This window comes from Leopardus geoffroyi, chromosome A3 (genome assembly GCF_018350155.1).
Source record: "Leopardus geoffroyi isolate Oge1 chromosome A3, O.geoffroyi_Oge1_pat1.0, whole genome shotgun sequence".
In the NCBI taxonomy this organism is placed as follows: domain Eukaryota; kingdom Metazoa; phylum Chordata; class Mammalia; order Carnivora; family Felidae; genus Leopardus; species Leopardus geoffroyi.
Genome location: NC_059336.1, coordinates 38,632,623 through 38,655,930, shown reverse-complemented (window position 1 = coordinate 38,655,930; position 23,308 = coordinate 38,632,623). Strand labels below are relative to the sequence as shown.

General features: G+C 40.8%; 1 protein-coding gene across 1 annotated transcript in view; it reads right to left on the bottom strand.

Moving 5' to 3' along the window:
• Nucleotides 1-22,992, bottom strand: part of SPTLC3 (serine palmitoyltransferase long chain base subunit 3) — a 134,796-nt gene extending 111,804 nt beyond the window's left edge. The window contains exon 1 of the mRNA XM_045445325.1: nt 22,541-22,992. Within this exon, the coding sequence (XP_045301281.1) occupies nt 22,541-22,657 (117 nt within the window). The 5' untranslated portion in view covers nt 22,658-22,992. The remainder of the gene's footprint in view (nt 1-22,540) is intronic.
• Between the last annotated feature and the right edge of the window lie 316 nt (nt 22,993-23,308).

Sequence of the window (23,308 nt, the reverse complement as noted above, 5' to 3'; positions counted from 1 at the left end):
CCTTCTTCAGTAGAATCCATTTACTTTTACTCTAAAATATTTGAGTGTCTTATTAATTCCAAAGTTGCCATTTATTTCTCTTCTAAAATACTTTGGAATGTCAATTATATGAATGATATAGCCCCAAAGCTCATGAAAGCAGAATGATACAGAAATGATGAGAGTACACAATTCTACCTTGTTTGGAAAGTGCTTTATACCTGAAAGTTGTTTGGGTATATCAAGAAATAAGTACATTAACCACAGCCTTATATTATGTGTTTGGTAGATTAAATGTTTAGAGATGCTTTATAAAACTCATATGTCCCAGTTTAGTCTATGTCCTAACATCTCATTACAAATAAGTGAGACACTTCTGCTTAGAGTATGCCATTTGATTCTATATGTAGATAGTCATGTTCAATTTGGGAGTAAGCACCTTACTAATAATTTTATTTCTGATTTTTAAGACACCAGGTATAATTAATCATTAACTACTGGCAACCCCTAGATTAAGATGTTCTACATGATAGAGCCAAGTGGAAACCTCTTATCTAGGGTATTCCAGGAGGGTGGCTAGAGTTAAAGAAACTGAGTTGCTCAATCAACAAAAATTATTCAAACCACTGAGATACACTAACATATGACAACTTAGGTTAAAATTATTTTTATACAGTCTTAAAACTCATCAAGCATCCAGTCTACCTAAAATATTTTGTTATTGTTGTTTTCTCCTATTTCAACACTAACCCAAGCCTTATTAAGTGCCTGTGTTACCAAATACTCTGCCAGGAGACCGGATGTGCCCACAGATAGACTACAGGCTGACAGATGTTAACACAGGGAGATTTTCAGGGTACTGTGGGAACTGAGAAAGATGTATCTAACCCTGGCTGGAAGAGGTAGGAGAGGCTTCATGAATGAGAACACAGTTGACCAAGGGCTTGAAAGATGAATGCAGGAAGGATAAGGGCAGTAAGAATGGATAGAGAGAAAGATCCCCAATATAGAACTGAAAGCATCAGGCGAGATGCTCATCAACCTTTCTCCTGGACCACTGCAATCACTCCCTGGATGGTCTCCTTATTCCATCCTGACTCTTCAAATTTTCAGCGGCTTAGGTAACTTAGCTATAAAGTCCATTTATAGCAGTATTTCCAAAGTGCTCCCTAGAGATGGCCATTAACAAAAAGGGTTTTGGAAAGGCTACATACCTCTGTGTCTCTTAGGTATTGATAGTCTATAAAAGTTAGAATATAAGAGCCATCTTTCTCATCCTTCAATGTTCTTCCCTATTGCTAGCACACAGCTTCCCATGGTAGGTGCTGACTAAAACTCACTGATTGAATCAGCTTATTGAATGATATCAAAATAACGAAGTGAAAAACCATTTAACTTTGGGAAATGCAGCACATGAATCAAATGTATTTTTTGCCTTTCATGCAAATCTACCTAAGCCATGACAAAAATTCTCTCTGGGAAGTGGTGGTTTCTAGCATGAAGCTAAGTGTCTTAGCAGAGAAATGACCTGCCTCAAGTTCTCTGATTTGCTTCAGCAACATTAAACTTTCATTCACAGCTTGATTTTTATCCCCTCCAAATCTTTTCTTATGAGGCCACTTTCCTGTGATTTCTTCAGTTCTTACTCTTTTCCCTACTTGCCCTCTGCTGCCACTCTCCCTGATCTCCACTCCACATACATATATACCCTTTGTCCAAAGTTTGAGGCCCAGCTCTGGCTGCTTCACTTTGTAAAAAGATCCAGCATCGATGTACTCACTGCATAACACTGTCATTATACTCACTCCATCATATTACAATAATATTTTTAAAAGAGAAGTCATTTAATAAAAGGACAGAAAATAAAGGATCACTTGCAAAAACAATAGCTTTCATTATCTTGCACTCAGGCCTTTCAAATATTTCAAATATTTTAACCCCGTTGTTTGTCCAGTGTGGCAAAGGCTGGCTGTTCACCAAACCCATTTCTCTTTCCTCTTCCTCCCAGCTGGGCTACATTTCTCATATCCCACCCCCATGTGACTGAGTGATGGCCAATGTGAAATAGCCAATTCCATGCTTGGGCCATAAAAAAGTCTATCTCATGGTCCATGGTCTTTCTCTTTCCCCTACTGCCCTCTGAATGGTGATAGCCAAAGTGACCCTGAAGCCACATATTGAAGATTGCAGAACTTTTGTTAGCCTGGTTCTCTGAACAACTACGTGGGCAGAGTCCTCACGACCTCCTCCTCCTCCAGTTTCATATCACTATCAATTAGACTTACTACAAATGAGAAATAAACTTCTATTAGGTTATGTCATTGAGAATTGATGGCTCATTTATTATGACATCTAGTCTTACACTATAGGAATTCTTTTAAATTTTGTTGTTGTTGTTGTTGTTGTTTCCAACCCTTGCTTAGATGTATTTGAGAGAAGTCTAAGAACTGAGTCACCCCCTGAGGAAACGTGTGTCTCAGGACTCATCTGGACTGCCTAAAATTCAAATTTAAATCTGGGAAAGCTTATGCCAGAAAATTCACTGAGTCAAAGATTCAATTCTTGATTTATTGAGCATCTCTGTATGTTAGGCAGTACATGATGGGAAAAAGGATGTTACCTGATTTAGGCTTCAGTGACCACAGAAGTCAGAGAGACAAGATTATAAACATGGAACTTTTTCAGGGGATAAGATTTTTATATATTAACTACTCCAATCTTTTTTTCTAGCAATGAACAAGTTCCGTTCTTGTGAGGTTAAGTTTGTTTTCCATTGTCTTGGCTTTTCCCTTTCACCACCTGAGAAGGTAGCCTGTCAGTCAGGGCAGCTCATGAAGACAGCCATAGGCTTCCGGAGGGTACACCCAGATTAGGAAATGAAGGGCTCAAAGAAAAGGGAGGATTGCTTGGAGGGGTGTAAAGAGTCCCTAGCAGAGTGCCCAGTGAATATCTGCTGTAGAGATGAGTGAAATGAGAGAGAAAGCAAAAGAGAGAGAGACCGAGAGCACTAAGATTGGGAAAGGCTGGGAGAGGAGAGGAAGGCCTTCTGGGATAGGAGGACTAGCATGGGCATTTGCTGGTGGGTGGAAATGAGAGGAATAGAATCTTGCACAGACCTCTGGCTGGACCTCATGTGTTACCTACTTAGCGATGAGATGTATGGCATCCACTGGAATTGAATGAGACTTCTATGGCAAGGTAATCTAGACTTCCTGTTTCAGATAGCAGTGAAAGAAAGGTGTGCCTTCACTGGGATGCCTGTTTATCAGAAATGAAGGAGGAACACAACGCAGAAAAACTTGGAGGATCCCCAGATCTAACCTGGGATGACAGCTGGAGAGGAGGCTCTAAAGTCAATTTGACATAATTTAACTAGGAACAAAATGGCTATTCTTCACCAAACTGCAGTGATTGCATTCTTCTGATACTATTTACAACCAGCTGGCTTACTTGAAGAACACAGAGCTTTTATTAAGTTATCCTGATAAACCAAAGAAAACAATGTACCAGTGATTTAATATCACTGAGAATCACTACCATCTATTATCTTCTTGATCAGTTATGTGTCATGTAAGAAGAGTGCCTCTCTCTGAGGTGCTCAAAGATTTTGTGGCCATGATCTTATTTATTTACATGAGATTCTTAAGAGGGAGGTGGTGGATAACTGTAGTAGAATTAAAATTATCTTTACTTAATAATAGAGACATACAGCAATTATGGGGAAATTAAGCCATTTCCCCAAGGTTATAAGGCAGGACAGGTCAGGGCAAAGTTGAATTTTTCAACTTTACAATAGCAAGGTTGAAGAAGAAAAGCTTGAAGTTAGACCTTTGATACAGGATCTTTGGAACATATTTCAGAAATAAAATAGCTACAGGACTGAATCCTTTATCTTTCCAGGTAGGTACCAGTAGCTGCAAACACTCTGTGGGAAGGCTGCTACCATGTGCATGTACCTGTACTTGGAGTACCATTCAGGGAGTCTCTCTTATAGCCCATCTTCATAGAGTTCACAGGCTAATGGGGAAATAAAATATGCATAGAAAAACATAATATTTCAGGACTAGAAAGAAAGAAGTATTCAGTAGCAGCATCTAATCAAGTGTGTAGCAGTGGGAAAAAGCAAAAAGGGAGTCTGATAAGTCATCCCATACTTATACATTTGTTCATTCATTCATTCAACAAATGCTGCTGTGCTAGGTTCAGGTGACATCGTGGTGACCAAGAGGGTCACAGCCCCTGACCTCATGGTCTATATGTGTGCTGTCCAATACAATAATCTCTAGTCGCACGTGGCTATTTACATTTAAAATTAAATAATTACAATTAAATAAATTTAGAGATTTAGATCCTCATTTGCACTAGTCACATTTCAAATGTTCCATGTGGCTGATGGCTACCTTATGGAAGGGAGCAGATATACAACATTTCCATCACCAAAAGAAATTCGGTTGTTCAGAGATTGGCCAATTGTGGCCTATAGGTCATATCGGGCCCACCAACTACTTTTATAAATAAAGTTATATTGGAACACAGCTATACCCATTTGTTTATATATTGTCTATGGCTGCTTTCATACCATAACGGCAGACTTAAGTAGTTGTGACAGAGACTGCATGGCCCACAGAGCTGAAAAATATTTACTATCTGGCCCTTTACAGAAAACTTTGGGAACCCCTGGTCTAGATGGAAATATCAATACAGAACAAATACTTACCAAAAGGGAAATGCTGAATAAATGAGTGCTGTGGCATGGACAGACTAGGGATCTGACCTAGTTCAGGGAAAAAAGAAAGGCCTTCCTAAAGAATACAGTGCTTAAAATGAGATCTGAATAATCAGTAGGAGTTTACCAGGCACCATTTACCCAGCAGAAGAAAGGGCCTGAAGAACTGGGGGGTGGGGTGTGTTTGGCAGGCATAGACAGCACAGTGAGGGGACAAGCATGGGTAACTGTCATTTCTGGGAGGGGAACTCTATCCATTGTGTCTGCTGCTAGCACACCAGTGCCTAGAATGACATCTGATATGTAGTAGATATCCAATAAATATTTGATGAATGAATGAATGAATGAATGAATGAATGAATGAATGAACGAATGAATGAATTGCCCAGGGAGGTTATGTAGAGCTCAAAAACAGAGTTTAGCACTGCAGCCTTGATCCTAACAAGGTAGCCACTGAGGAGTTGAAGAAAACCCATGACTTAAGAACCTGATCAGGGGCACCTGGGTGGCTCAATCAGTTAAGCATCCGACTTTGGCTCAGGTCATGATCTCATGGTTTGTGGGTTTGAGCCCTGTGTCAGGCTCTGTGCTGACAGCTCAGAGCCTGGGGCCTGCTTCAGATTCTGTGTCTCCCTCTCTGCCCCTCCTCCACTCATGCTCTGTCTGTCTGTCTCTCTCAAAACTAAAGTAAAACATTAAAAAAAAAAAAAAAAAGAACCTGACCAGATATGTGTTTTCCAAAGGGTCCTTGGAAGCTGGGTGAAGAATGGATCTTTAGGAGCACCCACATTCAGTGATTCACTGGGATTTGTGGTCATGTGGTTGGTAATTTTAAAGTCTTTCCCACATCCAGCGTGGAAGATTTAATGAAGCAAACTTATTCAGTTGCTTTTGAAATTTTGAATTTATCAAAAACCAAAAAGGAAAGAGTCACTTAAACTGCATGGGAATGAACCAACAACACAGGTGTGCTTTGACACCAGGTGAGGTGTGCACTGTGGTATTTCTTTACAATGCCAGGCAGCCAGTGACTCATAGGTGAGTTATAACAAGGGTGGGGCTTTTGGAAGGGCACAAAGTTTGGTTCTGGGAGTCATTTGGCTGAGTTCAGTGGACTGAACTTGGATTACAAACAATGGTTTTTCTCTTTGAAGCAAACTGAATCTATTTTTCTTTTGTACCTCAATGATGCTGAACTACATATTTGAACTGCACCCAAAACTTCCTGTCCTGTGAAGCTAGACCAAACTGTGCCTGACATTCAGCACCATGAAGAAGCAGAAGGCCCTGTCATCTAGAAAGAAAAAACTTGCTAAGGATTCAGTTGCTGTTCCTTCTCTATGTGTTTATTAGTATTTGGTTCATGGTTACACATACCTATTCTCCTTGCTTTTCTCCTCCCTTTCTTTGCCTGTCACCCTATAAAACCACACATTTTATGCATATCAAGAGCAGTCTGGAACCTATAACACGGTTTACCTTTTGCTTGTCTTTGAAGACAGAACGTGCCCTTAAAGAGATAATGGTTAGTTGAAAGTATATGGATTTCCTGGCTGAAATCTTTTGTTTGCATGGAAGACAGTACATACCATTTTAGTTTCCATGAAAACCTTTTGCTCTGTGGAAAAGTAAGTATCCTGTCTCCAAACAACAAATTCACCAAGAATATGGTCTCATAAACAATTTATTTCATTGTTTTCAAAAAATATGATAATAGCCATGGTCATAGCTATAATTACCTGATTAATTTTTCTTACCATGTGACATATAATGTAGAAAAAAGTAACTTCCTCAAGAGCAAGGCTAATCTTGGCTAGTTTTTATCTGTACTCTTGAATCAACTAATTAAGTAGATTCAGGCATTTTTAGCCATATCATAGTTTCTGAGCCCTAAGTAGTGAATTGGTGTGAGGCCTGAGTCCTTTGGTTGGTATAAAGATTGTTTACACTTAACAACAATAACAACAACAACAACAACAACAACAACAACAACAACAAAAACCCACTGTGTTCATGACCTGCTTTTTTCAGACTTTAAGTCATTTTCTCAGACCACCATGTGGAGTAGTTCTGTTTTCAGTCTGTAGGCTCCTGATTCAGTGATCTTGCTAAGGACTGATCAGTGGTGGGGCACCTGGCTGGATCAGTCTGGAGAGCATGCAATTAATCTTGGGGTCATGAGTTTGAACCCCATGTTGGGCATAGAGTTTACTTTTTAAAAAAAAGAAAGGAAAAGAATTGACCAATGGCAAGCATGGCCCCTTAAAGAAAATGCCAGAACCTCTTGCATAAACTAAAAAACCAAATCCTGAGGTACATCAGTTGTGGGATTTTCCCTGGTGCCCCAAATTATTTGCAAGAGTTGGCAAAAGGTGTTAGTGCCAAGAGCTTCTATGGAGTTTGTTTTTGGTTCTATGATGTGAAACGCAGTGTTGTGTAGAGGTGCTAGAAACTGGAAGTGGACAGAGGTGTGTCTTGCTCTGGATTGGCCATTTTGAGGTCTTGGGCAAGTCATGACACTTATTTGAGTCTCAGTAGCCTATTGAGAAATGTGTCAATAAGATCTAGAAAATGAGATAACATGCTTCTCTGAGATCTGAGATCAGTTCTTCTAATATTATTCAAGTGTTTGAGACGATCTGGAGCCTAGTTTCTTTAAGAATAATTATCAAGTAGGTAACTGAGAAACATGCCATGTAAAGAGCCCAAGAGCTCCTACCATGTCAATGTCATTGCCTTGGACAAACTCAGAAAAGGAACTAAGACACAACTAGACTACAAGAAAGTGCTCATGGTATGAAATGCTTGAAAATGAAGTTGAGGTTGATAAAGGGCTCAGAAGAAGGTACTTTTGAAGAATACACATGCTATATAACATAAAGATGTGAAGACAAAGGAAATGATTTTAAAAGAAAGATTTATAGGAAGTTGTGCTATCTGATGTACCATGTAAAATCACTTTGCTGCCCAACTATGAATATCTAAGGTAGAAATTAACATTTTTTTCAAGGCTTTTAGAATTTCAAGGACTTCTTAAAAAAAATTTATTAAAAGTGGCCCCCAAAGTTTACAGCACTTTTTTTCTTGTGAATTAAACTACTGAAGGACATATGCCCTGATTTTTTTCATTCCCCACGTGTTCTTGCAAGGAGCAGTTGATGGAGTTGTATGCACTATATTAGGGCTGGATCAGTCCTTTGAGACATTCTTGAACTTTCAGGTCAGAATGTCTGGGACTGTTGTTCAGCTCTGTCCCCATCATCCATGTGGCTTTGGTCTCATTATTTTTCTGAGCCCTTGTTTTTTCATCCCTATAGTGGGCCAGAAACAGTCATTCTGTCTACTTCACAGCATTGATGTGAGGGTCCAATAGGATCTTGGATACAGATGATTGTAGAGTGATAAGGATCTGGGTAGCTGAAGGTTAAAAAGACAAAGAATTGGCTAAGTTTTTAAGAAATCATTGTCTTAATTTCAGGTTCCCCTGAAGCAGACCCTGAGTAAAGGATTCAAATGTAAGCTGCTTATTTAGAAGGTGACCCCAGGAAGCACTGGTAGAGAGGGGGATGGGACAGTGAAGGGAAGGAAACCAGTGAAGAGTGTGCTGTCAAACCATTTACTACTGTGGGCAATTGGACCTCATTTCCAGATGGGGAAACTGAGGCACAGAGGGATCATGCCACTTGTCCAAGGTCACAGATCTACGAACATGAAGCTGGAATTCAAGCCTACACAGTGCCAATGGGAAGCCCTACTCCCAATCTCTATGTGATGATTCAGCTTATTAGGGCAGCCAGGCTGTGGGGTGTGGCAACAGGTTATGTGATGTTAGGAATCAGATGATCCTGGTTCCACTACTTACCAGACAAGTGAGTGATTGATCTCTTCAAACTTTGAATCCTTATATGTGAAATTTGAAAGCCTATTGTGAGGACTCACAATACTATTTCAAAAGCATAAACACATGGTAGGGCCGAAAAGCATAAACCTCATGTGTGGTAGCAGTCATTCACTCTAGTTAATATTGATTTCTCTGACATGGTGTTCTCAGATATCTGCAAAAAAAGAAGCTTTCTAAGTGTGGCTTTTATTTTGGAAAACAGGAAAGGAGACACCTTTACTTCCTACATGAGACAAACGCAATTTTGTAATATCAATTTTAAGATGGAGGCTAGAGAATTTGAAATAGCAGATACCACTCAGAGTCATCAAATACTGTGGTCCGTATTTGTTTAACAGTGTGTGGTGGGCAGGGTCCTCACATTGGTGTGACTTTGGAGGTAATCACTTAGCTTTGTTGACCTTCATTCCTCCATCTATAAGAAGACAAGGGATGGAGTGGAATTGTAGGAATTTCTAAACTAAATTCTCTTTCTGCCAGATGGATTATACTAAAGTCAAAAACAGAAAATTGCTCTTGATACCTTTGGAATTCTCTGTGTATGTACAACAGGGGAGTTTCTCTAGACAGCCTTCTGTTAGCCTTTCCTTTAATTAATGAGATGCCAATTTACACATTACTCACTTCTTTTTTAAGCCAGCATCCATCTTGGTAGTTCAACTGGAGGAATGAACATAGGGGTGATATTGTGCCCACACATGAGTGGACTGGTTAGGGAACATATAGACCCAGACCCAAGAGACAGGAATGCTTCTTTATCATTCAAAGGAACATATAGAAATACAACCCCACAATAGCTTATGCATGTTCAAGTAGTTAGTTTGAGCACATACAGGCAGCACTATCCTGAACAAAGAGGCATAAGATATACCTAATGGAATATCCAACACAAGGAAGAAAGTTGTTTTTTTGTTTGTTTTTTTTGTTTGTTTCAGATTCCACGTCTTTTAAGAGGGAACAGACCTCCGTGTGACAAGACAGAGGGGCATCAGAAACAACTAGGTAACATCTGTTACCATGACTTCATGGGCCTCAGGTCAAAGACGTCCACCTTCTCAGAAGACCCCTGCCCCAAATTTTGCCCTTAAGAACCCTGACTTGTAAGCCAGCGAGGAGTTTGGGGTTTTTGAGCATTAGCTCCTTGTTCTACTGGGTGACACCACACCAATAAATCACCCATCTTCCTTCATGGCCAAAGCGCCCTTGCAATTTTCCTTTGTGTGCTGCATACCAGATGGATGGATTATCATTTACTTTGGTTATATTTTATCCAGAGATTAAACTCACCAATGTTAAAGGGACAGTTTTATAACATCTTTCCACAGTCAGAACTATATTATGAAACGTTTTCTAATAAAAACAATCAAAAGGCAGTGTAGGTCAAAATTCACTAAGTGGTGTAATTTAGATTTGTGCATTTCATAGTATATAGATTTTACCTCAAAGAAGAGGGGGAAATAGCTATAGACAAATATTGAAGCCACATGGTATGCATGCAAAAGGGTTTAGGATGAAGTGTACTGATTCTACATCTTTCTTTGAAATGCATAAAACTTGAGAATTGATAGATGGATGGATTGATGGATAGTCATGTAATAAACAAATATAGTAAAATGTTAATTATAGAATCTAGATGGTAGGTATATGAGTATTTATAGTAGAACTCTTTTAATTTTTATGTGATTTTATAAATATTCACAATAAGACATTTGAGAAAAAGGCAATTATTTTTCTAGTGAAAAAAGCACCTGGGGCCAGTCTGCACTACTAACTAGAAGTTTAATCTTAGGCAAGTTCACTTAATTTTTGTATGATCAGTTGACTCATCTAAAAAAATGGGATAGAGTAAGAGTATTAGACTCATAAGGTATTTGTAAGGTTCTTAGCATGTAGTGTGATGGAAAAGTTTGTTAAATGAAATTTAAAAAGTCATCTCATATACAGGGACATTAGTGGGAGAACAGATTATACTGATTGTTTTTGACATTCAACTCTAAGAATGCAGAGTTTTATTAAAACCAGATGACAGGCTTATACACCCTGAGGTATTTGTCATTTTCTCTCTAACCCAGGTAAATTTCATCTCCTACTAAGAGGTAGCAAGAATCATCAGGATGGGCCAATAATACTTAGTTTCTGTTTTCATTTCCTTCAAAAAATTCCACTTGCTTAAAGCATGCTCCCTGACCCCAGGCTCAGTGTATATGTAATATCCGGATATCAGTATAAAAGCATGTAGCTACCTGGTCGTATAAAATAATCTAGTGATTCGGTGATTTTCAAAAAGAGAACAGTAAATGGTAGTCATGTTCTCCATCAAAGGTTAGGAAACCTGTAAATTAATTAGTAAGAGGTTTACACTTTGAAATTTACAAAGAAGCCTGTGTGTCACATAAGTGGAGCTTTCCCCATCTTTTAAAGAACTAGGCATATGAACAGCAAAAGCAATTTAAATAACAAACAAAATAAGCTGAAATGAGAGTTCTTACTAACAGTAGATTAGCACAAATAGGTGGTCTTTACTCATTCCACAAATATCTTTGAGCACCTACAGGCTCTGATCTAGGTGCTGGGGGTTTAGTTATGAATAAGACAGAAATCTCTGCCCACATGGTATTTACATTCTAGATGTTGAGGCAGACAAGAGACAGGAAATCAGTTAGTATGTACGTCTGTGTGCAGGCCATGCATGCATGTATGTGTGCGTGTGTGTGTGTGTGTGTGGACAGTGTTAAGGACTAAAGAAAACAATCAGGAAGGGAAGGGAGGAGGTGAGAAGGTTTGCAATTTTTTTTTTTATTTTTTTTTAAAGTTTATTTTTATTTTTGAGACAGAGAGAGACAGAGCATGAATGGGGGAAGGGCAGAGAGAGAGGGAGACACAGATTCTGAAACAGGCTCCAGGCTCTGAGCCATCAGCCCAGAGCCCGACGCGGGTCTCGAACTCACGGACCGCGAGATCGTGACCTGAGCTGAAGTCAGACGCTTAACCGACTGAGCCACCCAGGCGCCCCAAGGTTTGCAATTTTTTAGATAGAGTTGTGAGCTTACATCTCACAAAGAAGGTAACATTTGAGTGAGGACTTGAGGGTAGGGAAGGTGCAGGCATGTGTACATCTGGGAAGTGCATATGGGAGAAGAGGTGTGAATGTCCCACATGGGAAGATGCATGTCCTGTTTGCTCCAGTGTGGCTGGAAAAGATTAAGTACAGGGAAAAGAAGCATGAGGTGAGTCAGAGATGACCAAGCCATAGGCTCTTAGGGTCATTTTAAGGATTTTGGCTTTTATTTTAGAGTAAAATGTCAGCCATGGAAAGGATTGGGCAGAAGAGTGACATCTCTGGATTTCATTTCAACAAGACCCCTCTGGCTGCTTTATTGAGAATAGTCTTGCTGGTGGTAGTAGAAGAGAAGGGAGAGGCAGAAGCAGACTATGGTAGTTTTAAAATATGTCCATGAATTCTTTGATATTCTTCCCATTGAGAATTGGTTGGGGAGGGGGGGCCCTTGGACCAGGTGGGCTTGCTTGTGACTATTTCAACCTATCGAGTAGGGTGGTAGTGAAACCGAACTCTGAGGCTAGGTTATAAAAGGCCATGAGAGGGGCGCCTGGGTGGCGCAGTCGGTTAAGCATCCGACTTCAGCCAGGTCACGATCTCGCGGTCCGGGAGTTCGAGCCCCGCGTCGGGTTCTGGGCTGATGGCTCAGAGCCTGGAGCCTGTTTCCGATTCTGTGTCTCCCTCTCTCTCTGCCCCTCCCCCGTTCATGCTCTGTCTCTCTCTGTCCCAAAAAAAATAAATAAATAAACGTTGAAAAAAAAAATTTAAAAAAAGGCCATGAGATTTCTACTCCATTTACTACAAAACACTCTTAAAGCTCTCGCTGCCAGTGAGACCACATAGGCAATTCCTTCTTGTCCTTTTTTTCAGCCATTCCAGCCCAAATGTCAGACATGGGAGTGAAGAAGCCATGTTGGAGACAAATCCTTCTGGCCCAGCTATTCCAGATCCAGCCAGTAGAGTCATCCCAATTGAGGGCCCAGACATCATGGAACAGGAAAGAGATGTCCCATTGTGTAATTTCTGAATTCTTGACCAGTAGAATCCATGAGTATAATAAAATGACTATTGTTTAATGTCACTATGTGTTGGGATGGAAGATTATGCAACAATAGATAACTGGGGCACAGAGAGAAGAGATGAGCCTCCTACAACAATCTGGGTAAGAAATAATGGTGGCTGAACTAGGGTAGTTGCTGTGGAGAGGTGAGAAGTAGATTCTGGATATATTGTAGAAGTCGGATCGTGTATTTGCTGACTGATTGAATGGCAAGTGAAAGAGAAAAGTCATGAGTGATGCTAGGGTTTTGGGTTTTAGCCACTGGAAGGGCAGAGTTACCATTTACTGGGATGGGAAAGACTATAAGGGAACAGGTTTGAAGGTGGAGGGTGGAAGTCTCAGGAACTTAGTTTTGGACATGGTAAGTTGGAGATGCCTTTTGATGATCCAAGTGGAAAGTAGGTGGTTGGAAATGACATAGATACACACACACATACACAATCATAAGACAAGATCAGATCACTGTGAAAGAAATGTAGTCAGAAAAGAGAAGGGGTGGAAGAACTGAGCCTTGGGTCACTCCATTGTTTAAAGGTCAAGGAGATAAAGAGAATCCAGGAATGGAAACTAGAAAGGAATAATTAGTGATATAGGAGTGTTGTATTGTAGAAGCCAAGAAGAATGTGCTTTAAGGAGGATGGGCTGATTACTTGGGTCAAATGCTGCTGACAGGCCAAGTAAAATGGGTCCTGAGAAGCCACCATTGGAGGATGGAATTTGAGGGTTTAAGACTATCATTTATTGAACACCTATAATATGCCAGGCATTGTATTGAACATTCTTATAATAGCAGTAGAGGAGAAAGAGATGGCTGCAGGCTAACTTCAATAGATGATAGCTATCATTTATTGAGTATCTATTGTATATCTGATAGTTAAGGGGAGGCTTACATATGCTATCTCATTTAATCCTCACCATTGCCTTGTGGGGTATGGATCAGGGACGTGAAGCCGCCCAATGTGGCACAGCTAGTAAGCGTCAGAGCTGGGACTCAAACCCAATTCTATCTGATGTTGAAGCTCTCCGTCTTTCTGCTATCATTCCTCCTGAAGTGGTTTCCTGGGAAATCCTGGTGAAAAGCCACCAGAAAAGAAATATCTTTCTAACTTCAAGTTAAGTTTTGCTCAAGGTTTTTAGGGAGGATTTAAAAATGGTTTTCTAGTAAAAAAGTATGAATGCGCTGTAGAGTAACTTGCAAAATTCTAATATAAATTTTCTAAGTAAATAAATAACACGTGTGGGGGCTTGTCACCTGAGTGGCTTTGGATTACATGTGTTTTTCTCTCTTTGGTGAATCAACTTGTGAATTCATTACCCTGTCTTCTCTGGAGAGGTTGATTTGCTGGTTATTCTGGTTGGGTTGTGAGGGCAGATATAGCCTAATTAACAAAGGCACTCCAGAGCTGAGGTTCTTAACCTGGAGATTTGAGAAAGTCAGGGAAGGCATGAATTCTCTACCTGGAAAACTTTGGGACTATGGACATATTTGTTTCTCCACAGGAAGTATCTATCAGCTTCTCAAAAGGATCCTTGACTTCCAAAAGGCTAAGCCCCACATGGCAGAGAAAGACCATCAGGTATAACTTGCAGTTATGAGGATAATCATGATTTTCACACAATCCTTTTCTTGGGCAACTTTTGAAGGCCCAGTTATGTCATATCTAGAGAACACTAATGGTGACCAGGCCTTATGATTGCATTCTCTAACAAAGGGTTGTGGGTCACTTCCTACGAAGCCTGAGGAATGAGATTTGATCAGTAAAATATTGTCAGTTCTCTGACATTTTGACGGACACCTTGGTACATAATATTTGGTCAGGAAAATCAAGTATATGTGGTTGGTCATAATTGTTCCTCAAACTTGCACATCCCAGGACCAAGTGTTAACAACTCAGGAAAATGAAGATGTGAGATTCCTCTATTGCTTTTTAAAAATATATAGTCTAAGTTAAGAAAAGCCAAATTCCCTGAGCCATTTTCCTGAATATATATGAGAAATATCACTCAATTAATGACCTCTTATTTTTATCGTCCTATTTGCTTATAGTTCTGAGGTTATAGATTTGTGGCTGGTAGCAATGTTTCCTTTAAATCCATGCTATTTGAATTTTTAGATTAGATGCCAATATTTAAAAATTAGCAGATCCCACCTGCCCACCCCCCCCCCCCACCGCCAGGTACCTCTTCCCACCCCATTTGGATTTCCAGCTTCTTTTGAAACTCTTGAGGCAGCAGGATTCAGATTGGCTATGTGATGTAGATTGGGAACAATTCTGAATACTTCTCAGAGCTATGCTTATAGTGTTGTTTTTTAAATGGTTAATCTAAATTTCGAATTTGTTTCTAATTTAGTGGCAACAGCTCCTTCTCACATGAATTTATAGGTTGGTATACTTTAGAATTCCAGAAAAACTACATTAGTTCAGGCCTACTGAGACAAATGTGACAATACTTAGTGAAAAGATTAAGTGTATTTAAAAATAAATGTAGTTGATTCTTTGCAAGTAATTAGGTTAATATCAATCTATCACTAGCAGTATTTCCAAAGGGAGAGTTTTTCTAGGACACCTTAACAAATAGACAAAATTAATTTTATATGACCGATATTAAATATACTTAATTAAAAACATGTATTATTTTAATTAATAAAAACATCTGCACCTGAGCACACATGCTCCCCTGAGTCAGCTCTTTCTTTGTAGATAATGCAGTAAATTACAGGCCTCCTCAGGTTAAATAATTACACTCCAGATTTGGCAGCATTCAAATGATTGTGCTTTTGCATTGGTGATATTTGAGTTTATTGTATTTGGTATTTGGCTATGCCAGCGAGACACTGATCTTAAAGCATACAGCCATTATTTCAAAACACAAGCCAAACAAAAGTGTACAGTTTAGGGAAAGTCATCTTTGCCACAGATTAAATGCAATGGATGGCCCAGACAAACTCTTCCCTCAAAAGGCAATATCCCAGTACTTTTGCAAATGGTTACTAAGTGAGATTGCAGAGTGATTTTTCTGGGCATTTTAAGAAATAGAATATCCACGTGTTCATTTATCTACTGCTGCTTAACAAACCACAGTTAAAACCTTGTATGTTTGCTCAGGAATCTATAATTTGGGCAGGGCTCAGCTCAACACATCACTACTGCATGAATATCAATAGGAGCAGATAGACACCAGGGCTAGAGGACCCACTTCCAACATAGGTTACTCACACAGTAGACAAGCCTGTGCCACATCTTATCCAGGGGCACGACAAGGATACTTGGTTTCTCTCTACTTGGGCTTCTCTTTGGGGCTGCTTGGGCTTCCTCCAAGCATGGTGGCTGGGTTCCAAGAGCAAGTATTCCAAGAAGACTGAGATCAAGCCAGAGGCTTCTTGTAACTTAGTCTCAGAAGTTCCAGATTATCCCCTCTGTCTCATGCTATTGGCCAAGTAAGTCATTAGGTGTAGCCCAGACTCAAACCTCTCAATGAGAAATATCCCAAAGAATTTGTAACTATCCTCCATCTATCACATCACATGTCCAATATGTCACTATTAGCACCTATTCAAGGTGGCCATGTGTCCTGGAAGAAAGCTTCTGAATATCAAATTATTCCAAGGCTCCATCCGGGGTTCAGTCTGAGTCCATATTACTCAGAGTCACATGGAGTGATTTTCTTTAAAATCAGAGTTGTTTAAAGTGAAGTATGGAGGTGGGGTGGGTCATTGATGTAGTGTATACATGAGTGGATTATGTTGCATATTGAAAGCTCTGGTATATGACAGTTTGGTGCCATTTGGTGATAAGCTCATATATTCATTAAGAACAATAAAAGCAAACAAGCAAAACAATCCATAATACCTTTAACTCACATTGATCTTGCCCGTCAAAACTGAGGTAAATTAGCCTTTTTGCTGTAGAAGGAGGTATGAATCCCATTTCTATTAATGTCTTGCGGTTAGAGAGGCAGTGTGGACTAAGGACTTGGATTCTAAAATTAGACAAACCTAGAGTTTCCAAAGCTAGAGCTGATACTTGTGAGCTGATGACCATGCCATGACATACATCTTTTGTTTTCTCTACTGCCAGCCACAGTAGGAGGTTCTGTTTATGTTGCTTAAGAGCATAATCTAGTCTTTTATGATTAGGCTGAAGATAATCCATAAGCCCTGTTCTAGAAGTCACCAGATATAAAACCTACACAGCCTGAGAAAACCACATCTGATCAAGCCAATTTTCTTCTCAAAACTGCCTCATTACAAATATATATGGCTATACACTTTTGTTGCTCTATCTCTTGCATTCTGATGATTTCTTCCTGCAAGCACCTATACCTCAGTTTGAGGGCTTTCTCTGGTCATACGTACTCAGGCTAGAAGTGCTCTGTGGTTAATGTTCCTCTGAGCATCCCTCAACTGATGATGGACAGGACTTCACTGATATATACCTCTTTTTCTTGTGACTTAGTTGAGGCAACTTCAAGGCATATTCTACATCATCATTGAGTTGTCCCCCCAAATCTGAGCCCTAGTTGCCCACAGTGGTAACCTGTTCATGAAGGTATTTTCTTCCTTGTCTTCTGTGTCTCACTTAACCATTCCCCTAATTCCTGGGTTCACCTCTCAAATAAATTACTTGCACTCAAATCCTTATGCCTGGGTCTGTTTCTTAGAGCATGTAAATTAAGACAAAGATATTTTATGATCTTATTCTGCCTACTTTTACAGGCTTATTACTGCTTATCTCCATTAAACATCCTAAACTTAGTCCCATTAACCCAGTCTTCCAAGACCAAACACATCTTGATGTTTGTCTTGATGTTTTGTATCTTTTAAAGACCATTTCCCTTTGTTAGAATGCCTTTTCATGACTGTGTTCCTGGCTACTCTGCCTTTAGGAGTCAGTCCAAGAGTGGCTTCTTTGACTTCCTATCCTGGGTCAGATGCCCCCTCCTCTGTACTCCCAAATATGGATCATATACCTCTGCTCTGACACACTGTTTCCAAAGATGGTCACAAAAATTCCTCCAATATCCACAATCTTTTGCAAGCTCACCCCATTAAGAAGCAGACCCCATTTCCCTTCCCCTTTCATCTGGACTGGCCTTGTGACTAACTTTGACAACAGAATGTGGCAAAAATGAGCCTAAGCCTTACAAGGACTAGCCGTTTCCATTTTCATTCTCTTGGAAGCCAGCCTTCATGTAAAGAAGCTTGAGCTACTCTGTAGATACTGAGAGATCACATGGAGAGATTATCCTTGTGAAGGAGACACAAGATGTCCCAGACAACAGTCAGTATCATGGTCTCAGTGGGTCCATATTGAATGCTCATTAAACACCATATGGAGCCCAGACAGCCATTCCTACCAAGACTTGCCTGAATTCCTAGCCCATAGAAATCAACATCAGTTGTTTAAAATGACTGAATTTTGGGGTAATTGTTAGACAGCAATGGAAAACCACAATATCTACTATAGAACTTGTCATTAAATACCATAATTACTTATTTACTTGTCTGTCACATTTGTGAGCTACTATAAATGGAGACAATTTTCATCTTAATAGCTGTGACACCTGACCTATGGGAATGCTTTACAATGGCGAGCCTAGGAAAAAATGAGGCTTCTTAAGGAGATCACAGAGAAACCTTGTCACACTGGAGATTTTTTAAAGGAAATGAGTACCAAAAAACAAAAGGTTCTAGAGAATGATTGTGGAAGACAAGAGTGGATGAAAATTCAGAGCAATTGCAAGGGACCTCCAAAATGTGTATTAGAATTCTTCTAACAATTGGCAAGATTATTGACCTCTGTTTCAATCCATATGCAGCCTAGATGGCCCCCACAGTCACAAGTATTTACGAGGGCCTGTCAGGCAGTTATCACTCTGTGCAATTAAACTGTACATCATGGTTCTCACTCTCCGGAAGAAGTTTACTGTAACAGAAAACCAGATGTACCAACACATTGTGGGCTGCAGGAGGATATGAAAAGGTGGGGAGGACAGAAGGCTCAGATTCAATGGTTTTAGACCTAGGCAGGATTTCCACGAATCCGCTTCATCTTTTCCCTTCACGTAGTGTTTACCGAGTACCGCCTGGGCATGGCACTCCCTCTCCCTCTTATGCTGAAGCCTCGCCAAATTGAGAGGAGTTTCTCACATGTTCCACACTCTGTCATGCCTCATAGCCTTTGCTCTTTCCCCTTCCTTCCTGGAATGACTTATGACCCATGCTTCCATGCCCTTCACCTAGCAATGCTTGTATTCGTCTCTGGAGCTCCTCCCTCTTCTTTTCCTCATCCCGTCCCCAGGAAGAAACCCCCCATTTGCTCTGCCATTTCAAATGTCTCCAGATTCAGTGTGAGTCCTCCCTGCTCTGCAAAACCATCACTGACCACCCCAACCTGGGGTTTCCTAGAATGTGGTGGAAAGGGAACTGGCTTTGGAGCAACATGAATTTGGGTTCAAATCCTGGCTGTGCTGCTTGTGATTCTGCACAAGCTCTTTAATCTCTCACATTTCCTCATCTGTAAACTGGGCATGATGCTCCCACTTCATAAGGCTGTAATGAGGGTATGGGAGATCGCTACATACAGTGTTTAGCTGAGTCCTGGTATGTAACACACCAGTGATACATGTTATTTTCTTCCTCCTCTCTGAACTTCTGGCATTTAATATCTGCACCACTCATTTGTCCTCAAATCATAGTTATTTTGTGACAGCTCCTGTCCTGTACCATCATTTAACTTAATGTTATTCCTTGCTCATTTTTAATATACGCTTCCTCCTAATATCTAAAATATAACTTTTTATATCTTTATATGTCCCAAGAACAACAGATTCTTAATAAATATCAGTGCATGAATGAATAGACAGTGGAGTGGGTGGCTGCCTCTTAGGGCTTTCTATAGTACACTTTGTAAAGTACAGCATTCCAGGTTAAGAACTCACTCAATTAGAAATTAGAATAACTCTAATTTCAGGGTATTTTTTTTTTTCCAGGAAAGGAATGATTAGGGAAAAGTTCAACACTTTTCCTTATCCTACTGGATCAGTGTAACAGAGGAAAATGAAGACCCCATCCCATGAAAAGATAACTCAGAGGCAATGCAGTATTGAGAACAATGAAGACACAAAGACTACCCCTCCAGCTCCAGGCTTTTTTTTTTTTTTTTTTAATATGCATGTATGACCAGATCAGAGATAATGAGTGAGAATGAAAGAGCAATTATGTGAAGAGTAATCCCCAATTGATTACATGGGAATTAAGTAAGCTGATAGGAAATAGCAAGTTTGGATTAAGATATTAAGGGCCCTCCCGTCATTTAGATGGAAACAGTCATGAGGAGGGAGAACAAATCCTCTGTGACTGACTGAGGATCCATCTGTCAGAAGTAAGGGGTAGGATGACATATTATAAGTGAACGAATAAATGGACTTAATCAGGGATGAAAACCAAGGATCAGTGTACCCTCAGGACATACGAGACTTAAAGAGAAGACAACACAAAATAGGGCCAAGCTCCAAAAAACCTCCAGAAAGGAACTCTAGAAGTTTTTTAGACAGGTGTCTGCTCCCTTGCTAGTCTTGAGGTTGCGGTAGTGAGCTGCACTCCATTGTCAGGCTGGCAAAGCCATGCTACACTGGAGCAAAGAGCAGGAGGGTTCTTGAGAGAGTGCCTCACAGTGATTTCAATATGCTTTTTTATGCCAAAGGACCCTTTGTTCAGAGTCTTATAGAGTCCCATGATACATAAATGAAACAGGTATTGCTGTATGATTGCAAAGAAGCAAGAAGAGAAAGGGTGAGGGGATCTTGGAAGATGATCATATCTTGGATCCTGCTTCCTAGGACCTTATGCTTGGCAGAACATGTTGGGAAAACCACTGGCCCAGGATATCTATAAGCCTTTATGAATTGCTCTTGTCACCTGGCAAGGTTTTTGGCTAAGATCCAGTTGGTTAAAGCCTTCCAAAGCAAAATGTCCTAAAACTAGAGACTAAAGATCATGTAGTAAAGATGACTTCATCCCCCTCGAGGGGAAAACAGGCCTTTGTCTGCTTTACTACACCAAAATCTCAGCAGGGTTTATTCTTTCTGGAAAATATTCTTCAAGTCATAACTGAGACTCTCAGTGGAAGCCAATTTCAATTTAGTAACACCTAAATATATCTGAACCAACAGGTTCTGGATGGCTCTTCAGAATGAGCTGTTAGAAGAGACAAGAGCAGCCCTCATATTTCCTAAGAGAGGCCTTGATGTCCGAGGATATTTTCAGTCTTACAGGATGGTTTAATAATGAATCCTTAGGATCTTGAGTTTCATCCTAACTTAAGAGTGAATGTAACCATTGAGTTAAGTTTCTAACCTCAGACACTAGAAGGGTAGTTACAAAACCAAGAGAAAGTAAAGAGACAGAAGAATGGCTTTGAAGGCCTTTCTGCCAAATGAGAGCCCTCAGGGTCATACTGGCTGAGAGTGTAAGTAGGTTTGTGGCCAGTGTTCCCGGCATGTCAGGAGTGTAGAGCGTCTTGGGTGGTTAGTAGTCTGAATCAACACTTACTGACAAATAGATGGCGGATACTATCATGACTGTCCTCATGGGTAAGATAGGAGTTGAATGTTTTCTCTTCACATTGCAGTAGGTTTCAGATACTCAGCTGAGAGAGACCAGACCTGAGGTTTTTGGTGGACACTTCAAAGCCGAGGGTAATGCTTATTGTTAAGAGGGGACACATTTTGGGACCACTGCCTTTTCACACATGCTCCAGGCTCCAGAGTGCCCCTCCCCATCCATGTCTTTCAACTGGAAGCATGAATTTAATTCACTGAGAGGTGGACTGGCCCCCAGCCTGCCTTTCCTGTCCTGTGATCTTAGAACAATCTGACCTTTTCCCTGGGTGGATGCTGGTTCCTAGGGGATGGATGTGTAATGCAGGACAGCAGGGGTTCCCCACCCAGCTCCACATTTCCTAAGAGTGAAGGCACCTGTTTGGCTATGCTAATTTGCTCCTGATGCAGGTGAGCTCACCCCTAGCTGCTTTAGCAGAGAAGGAAGGAAAGATGCCTTTTCACAGGTACCTTATATACCTAGGCTCCCTCTTTGAATGTGCTGACAACATTTTCTTAAGTTCCTCTTCCTCCTCAGTAACATCCCCATCAAACATTCTGTCAGAGCAAGAGCCAAAACAGAAAAAAAAAAAAAAAAAAGTATCAAATGGGAAAACAATGAAATGCCTGTTTGGTTCCTGTGTGCAGTGAACAACAATAAGCCACACTTTCTGAAGTGTCTCAGAAAGGAATGCCTGTGATGTTCTTTCAAAGAAGGACTCTGGCCCCAAACCAAGCTGTAAGCCATGACAATGCTCCACTAAACACCAAAAAGAATTCGCCTTTCAGCCAGAGAGGCATTTCTCATGTACTGGGGGAAAATGCCACCCACACCACGTCACCTCAGCACATTTACTGTCACTCCCCTCTTCCTGCTGAAGCCAGAGGAACGTAGCACACTGTGACTGTTGGGTGGACTGAAACTCAGCTGAGGAGTCTGAGCCCTGGGAACTCTGCCCCCTAAGATGTGCTCCCGGGAAAGCAGGAGTCTAGGAGGTGTGTTTGTATTTTAGGGAGTTTACGGCTCTTGGGTCCTCTCTCCTACAGAAAGACCTTCTCCCCTTCGTCCCCACCTAAACTTTCCCCGTAGCCAGGCATTTGAAGTTAGCTGAAGTGTCAAAACACTTTGTAAAAAGGCCATTGAGTCAGGAGGGCTTCACCCCGCCTGGGCAAGTTCAAGTCCTTCAGAGGAAAAGGGGAGGGATCGCCTCTTACCTGGGCTTCTTTCACTATTCCATTTTTCGTGCAGTTTCCACTTTGCAGGCTGTCGCTCTGTTTCCTGTGATTGTGCAGATTCCCATTGCAGACAGCACCACCTCCAGGATTAGCCATTTGTGTGAAATGATGGAATCCAGCCGGTTTACGTCCAGAGGTTCTAGGCAAGCTTTAGTTTTGAAGTTGGCGAGGGAATGAGAGAGGAAGCACTTTGGGCTGAGTCCCTGAAGGAATCCTACCGATCAGGCTTTCCAGAAGAAGAGCAACAGCCTATCTTTGGGGCAGATCTTTGAAACAAAAAACAAGTGGTTACCTTTACACTCCTCAGCTCAGAATGTGACCTTCAGGACAACAAACCTGCGTTTGAAACTAGACAGGAGATTGTCCATGCTGGCTCCTTGGGGGGGCTGAGGAAATCTGGAAACTGCAAAACCCAGAGGCAACTGCGAGGAGGCCGGCTGAGGGGGTGGAGCATCTTTTAAAGACACACACACACAGCACAGTCAAGGTCTCCTATGTGCAGTCAGTTTCGAATTTACGTCTACCCCCACCCCTCCCTCCTGCATCTAATTACAACTTTTGGTTGTAGACCAAGCTCAAGGTCAACATTTCCCCCCCCACAAAACAACACTCAGCAGTGGTTGCCTGGGCTAGCAAGAAAGAGAGGAGAATGGGAAGTTACTGTTTCACTAGCACTGAGGTTTTTAGCTGGTTCCATGGATGGCGGTGATGGTTGCACAACAGTGTGAATGTACTTAATGCCACTGA